This window comes from Thunnus maccoyii, chromosome 24 (genome assembly GCF_910596095.1).
Source record: "Thunnus maccoyii chromosome 24, fThuMac1.1, whole genome shotgun sequence".
NCBI classification, from domain to species: domain Eukaryota; kingdom Metazoa; phylum Chordata; class Actinopteri; order Scombriformes; family Scombridae; genus Thunnus; species Thunnus maccoyii.
The window spans coordinates 7688180-7694179 of record NC_056556.1 but is presented as its reverse complement, the minus strand read 5'-3'; the positions used below and the strand labels follow the sequence as shown (position 1 = coordinate 7694179).

General features: G+C 40.5%; 1 protein-coding gene across 2 annotated transcripts in view; it reads left to right on the top strand.

The window, feature by feature from the left end:
- Positions 1 to 2631: 2631 nt before the first annotated feature.
- Positions 2632 to 6000, top strand: part of tns1a (tensin 1a) — a 104540-nt gene continuing 101171 nt past the window's right edge. For both annotated transcript variants that reach the window (XM_042404920.1, XM_042404918.1), the window contains exon 1: positions 2632 to 2712. In XM_042404920.1, the coding sequence (XP_042260854.1) occupies positions 2707 to 2712 (6 nt within the window). In that variant the 5' untranslated portion in view covers positions 2632 to 2706. The remainder of the gene's footprint in view (positions 2713 to 6000) is intronic.

Here is a 6000-nt window from a genome sequence, read left to right as displayed (position 1 = left end):
TACATTAGCGGGGCTAAAAGCATGCCACAAACCCAACTGGAAAACAGCCAAGTCAGCAGCAGGACGTGAGCTATGAGTTGGATGTTTGGACATGAGGGGGTGGGGAGGGGGGGTTAGATAGCTTCCCTCAGGCTTTTTCTGAGCTCACTTCAAATGAAAATAGCCACTGTACAGTATCCTGCTGCTGTGATGCAGGCACACATCTTGTGATGGCCAGAAGGAGGACAATAGATTTTTATAACCCTCAAGCTTCTGCATCAGAAACCTTTCAATGCCACAACGACATTGACAATGACATTGATAGATATTTTTTTATTGTTTGTTTCAGTGCACATTTATGTTGATTTTATCATTTTCTGCTTGCTTCGCTCGGGGGCAGTTAAGGAAAGCATGGGCGGCTTATTTGCTAACCAATTATAATTGGAGTGGTAATTTCATTTATACGCAGCATAATTTGAAGCCAAGTGGCAGGTAAATTTATAGTTAATACAAGAATATATTGTCATGTTTTACTACATTTGACAAAAAGGGAGTAGGCCTCTTTTTAGCTCTACGTCTGTCTGAATGAGTATATGGCATCGATCATGATAACTGTGTGCACCAACAATTATTGTACCACTGTGCCGTCGATGTTTCAGTTTTCTTTGCATCTGAAAAAGCCAAACAAGAGCCACCCCTTTTCCTGCTTGCTTAAGGCTTTTGAAGGTGAAAGCTGCATCGTGCAGATGATTTAAAGGAACGGAGAGTAGAGTCAGGGGTCGATTCTAATTTGGCCCCGGACTGCAGCTGATTGTGATGATAACGGTGCTGTTGAGGTGCATTACGCTGCTGTCGTCTGGCTGATACCTGATTGCAGCTTATCAGGGACATTTACATCACTGATTACCTTCTGCCTGCTGCGGCTGAACCCAGCTCAGCTGTCCTTTTTCAGACTATGAGAGTAAGACAGTTAAAGTGACAAAAGACCATATGGGATCCCTGATAACTGCAACTGTGTTAAAGGATAATTCTGGTTTATTAGAACTCAGATCTTACCTTTGTATGTTTTCTATCCTTTCTGTTGGTTAAAATAATGTTGTACTCACAAAGTAATTGTTGAGATCTGGAAATGGTAATCAAACCTCCAGGTCCAAACCTATTTGAAAGAGAAAACAAAGGCAAACAATAAAATTCAAATCCAAACTCTTGGTTTTACCTCCAAAAAATTTATTTAGATAATCTGGCTAACGTGGAGGTTTGTTTTCAACCTGTAAGTATAAGTAATAAACTGGAGTTATCCCTTAAATATCCGCACCGTCAACCTGCTGATATTGAGCAAAGTTTTTTAAAAGGCAGCACAAATTGATCATGTTGTTTCCACTTTCCTGAGAGAGTGTATATCCACTTCTCTGTCAATAGCTTCATCATCAGCCCTTCCCTCCTTGTCTTTCCTTCTCCCTCGGGGTCGGAGGAAAGGTGGGAAGTCAGTGTATAAGTGTGTGTGTGTGTATTGGGGGGAGGGAAAAAGACGTCGCTGGATAACTGAGTTTCCCTTGGCAGCAGGCCCCGGAAGTGTCACCGCTCATAGACCTCCACTCTAAGCGCATCCAAGTGCTTCCCTGTCCCTGCACATAATTTGCTCCCGCTAAAGATGAACCTGTCACCTGGAGGGTTTTTCCAAGCAGAGATGAAATCCAGACCACTGAACAGAATCTATCTTTACCGTATCTCTCAGGTGTTTTATCATAATTACGAGTTTAAATAACATCAAATTTAGCTCCAGACAGTTGGCAGCGAAGCACTTGGATGAATCGTTTGGAGATCACTGAATTACAATGATCCGATGTCATTGAGAATCACTGATCAAAGCACCTTCACTTAATAGACTGAATCATTGATCACAGGTCAGGGGGGTCACCTCAGTCTCTGCAACGCTTTCTCTTAGATTAGATGTAATGAAGAGGGACATTTTGGAAACAACGAGGTGTCATCATTATTATGTATTATTATGTATTATGCACCCTACACCCAGGAGTCGGGGCTGGTATGACTGCAGTGCAAGGGCATGATGGGAGGCTTTATTCTGTGTGTGTGTGAGCTGATGTATGTGTTTCTGAGTTTAAGATTTACTCCTTCAGTGCAAACAAACAGTTCATTTTGTGTTTTTTTGTAATGTTGTGACACATTTCTCCTTTCCAATGCATATTAAAATTTCCCAATCATTTTCCAGCTCAATTATATTGATACTAATCAAATTATCTGCCTTATATTAATGGATATATGGGCCTGAAGTCAATTCTTTAAACTGAATTTACATCTGTTCCGGACGTGGTTTTGCATGAGCAATAGGATAGAATAGTTAAGGGGGTAAAAACGCAAGAGGCAGAAAGAGAAAAGGGGAAAAAATAGAACAAAGGAGTTAAAATACAGGAGAGGAGAAAGTGAAAAAGAGGGAATATAAGGATGGGTCGGAGAGAAATGGGAGGCAGATGAGTCTGCGTGTTAGTGAATGATGAGGTGTGTGATGGGACCTAATCTGCTGTCTGCTCAGTACAGTGCACACTCTGTGTACTGAATGTGAATGGGAGACTGGTGCAGAAAACTAAACTCTGCACCTCCTACTGTCTCTTGTTTCTCTTGCAGCTTGTGTACCGGGCTGTCCAGCTGCCACTCACAACACTGGCCAATCGGTTTCCATCGTGGGGTCGACATGAAAGCCTTTGAAATATGGCGGTAAGCTGAATTAACGTATTACTTTATGATCCTGAAGAACTAGCTATACAGTGTGAAATGTAATGAAAACCTTGAGCTGTTTTGCTGAGACTGCGGGTATTGTTTTGGAGAAACATCCTGCAGTTAATTCACTTTTATCCAACCAGAGTTTCCCACTTGGCCAAGCTGACACGGTGAAAATGCTGTGGTAGTAGCAGCATTTATTCATGCCAATATGGAAATTACTTCACAAAAAACATCTTCAGTGAAAGAAAAGGGAGAAAAACAAGAACATAAAAACATACAAACATGTCTACTTCCAGTGGAAGGTTATATTAGATAGCCAGGCCAGACATCCAGAAATCCATCAACACTGGTCTGTAATCTCATCAAACTGGGAATAACTATAATGAGTCATTTGAATCAACAAGGTTTAATACAAAAGATGCCCTGTACTCATAAAATATTCATAACTATCTTTGTTGTGAAAAGAATTACCTCAAATTAGATTTATTCAGGTTTTTGTTTGCATGTTATGAAAAATTTACGCAACCTTGCTCTGGGAAAATGAAAACACACAGGATGTGAGTACGCAGGTGAGGCTTTAAATAGAAGTTCTCGTCGCAACAAAATTACAACATTAAACAAAGTTAATGACAGCATTTCCTCCATAAATATTAATATGTCAAATGTTATATGTATTTGGATATACGAGGATAGTAATGATAGAAATTACTATTGCTAGAAAACCTTTGGTGCAATAGAGGATAAATAATGGCTAACGTGGTAAAGTTGCTGTTTTTGTGCACTTGCTGAAAAATGATGGATTCTCATCCGGCTGCATATGACAGGGGAAAGTCATCGAGGGGGAAGTTTTTTTGGCAGCCTGCACTTTTTCACAGGGTTTCCAGTCAAACGGATAGGCAGTGTGACAGGCCAGTCAATAGAAGTCAGCAGTGATTATGCAAGTTGCTTGTGCCTAATGAGAAAGGTCAGCACGTTGCCAAGAGAGTGGGACATAAGCCCAGACTCACACTGAGATGTACAGTACACAGTGCTGTAGGATACTGCGTTGTACAAGAACATGTTTCTAATTCATCTGCGGAAAGTCAAACATCCTCCTTAAAGAGAGAAAATGGACACTTTCCAGTTAAACTAAAGTGTAATACAATGGTTTTTTATCTAAATTGTTTTATATCTTTTGAAAAAAGTTGCAGCTCTTGCAAAGTAAAGTAGGGAACCAGTCAGTAGAAAAGGAACAGATCCACAGGACATCATCAATAATGTTGACATGAAGGAAAAATACACTGTCTGCTTTGCATTTCTAGGCCCATTTGCTTTTTGGTGGTGCATTTTTCTTATTCTCACAGACAAGTAGCCAAGCAGACAGTAGATGTGTGATGTTACTTTTTTTTTTTTTTACAGCCATCCCAAAGCATCAAGGGTACATGTCAGGTTTTGATATTGGTTCATCAGAATCAGACAGCGAGGGGCTTCTTTCTATACAGCTGCCATTTTGGATCAACATCACACTGACATTATATGTCGACCATTATAGAAAAGGAAGAGTTTCCAGTTTTTCCTCCAACAAAAGGCTCAGTAGGCCAGAATTCAATGCAGCCATGGGACATGCTTTGCATACAGAATTGTTGATAATTACGCTGTTGCCTAGATATTTGCTGATATCTTCACCTTTGATTGAAAGCACCCATTCATTGGGGAATATTGAAAGGCATTCTGGATTCATGAGCAGCATTTCTGTATTAATGGGAGAAGTTTATCCAGCGTTGAAAATGTTGATATGACAAATTCAACTGGTCCCATTTTTTGGTTCTTACCTCTTTCTTCTGGGGATGGTTTTGTTCAAAATGGACATGTTTGGTGTTGTACTGGTGTTTTACGTTACCATTCTTTGTTACTAATGTTTCACTGTAAATCAAGCAGTGGTCTCGTGCTTCCCTCAGACAAATTGAACACATATTTCTCAGTCCACTCATCCTTAAACACATGGTTTTCATGGTTGTGTGAGAGACAGACTTTGGTAATAACAACTGTGTGTTGTTACCTCATACCACCTAGAACATACATACTCAGTTAGCGGACCCTGGTCCAGATACGTTACCTTGTGTGGCAGCTGGATTCCCAAGATCACAACATCAGGAGATCTTGCGAGAATCCATCTTGTCAGGCCACAGGTGGTTCAGACACAAGCGCATAATTAGCGTATGATTGATCCAATCACCTGCTGAGTATTTTTTCTAAAGTTCCTGCCCTTTCCCGAGCAGTTTCCATGGACAACTTCTCAGATGGTTCTGTGTAACAAACCATCTGGTGTGTCAGGTTACCGGATACGGTCCGAATAACAATTTAATCTGGACTAGGAAGAAAATTTCACCACAACCCGGACTTCTTTTGAGTGACATTGCACATTGCAATCACATCACCTCAGCAACAATCATTCAGCCGTCCACTATTCGCTGCAGTTACAGGGTTGTAATTGGACATAGGAGCTCCAAACTATCAGATACCAAAAAAGAAAGGTTGACCATGGACTGTGTAATGGTGTAACGGTTCAACTGTAACTGTGGGATACAGTTGAAAGCTGCGAATAGCTAGTGAATCTTACATTTAGATTATTTATCAAAGATTGTGCCCCCATCGTCAAGAATGAATCTCTATTCTCATGTATTATCTTTGGGAAGAAGTAGTTAATAGGCCCAAATTAGCACTAAAATGCCCAAAATCATTGATTTGAAGGCTGCATTCTTCTTCCCGTATCTTGCTTCTGTGCCTTGCTCAAAAGCATCTCAATACTTTTTAAAATCTGAATGTCAACTGCTATTCATATGCTTTATTATGTGGCATCTAAACCCATGTGTCATTGGATTTAATGCATTCATTCAGTAATTTTTAAGCATGAGCGATATAGCTACATGCTCTGAATAGCTGTATTAAATTTTAAGAAATGTTTACAAAGCAATGAAATCAAGATAATACTGAGATATATACTGAATGGCAGATTTGAGCAAATATGACAACATAAAGAGGAGCTGATGAGAGCACTTCCCTTTGTCAGTGGAAAGACATATTTTTTTTATTGCCGGAGCATTTCCATATGGCCAAACAATTTGCGTTATCCCCCCCTCCAACCCCCACCACCACCCCACCTATACCCTCCCTTCAGGCTAAGCTAGCTTTGGTTGACAGAAGAGCATCCTCTCTACACTTTATCTCCCTCGCTCATTGCTTTGATGTGTTGTGATTGCGTTGGTGTGGCGGTGGTGTGCTGGGTGGGTAAGGGTGGGGAGG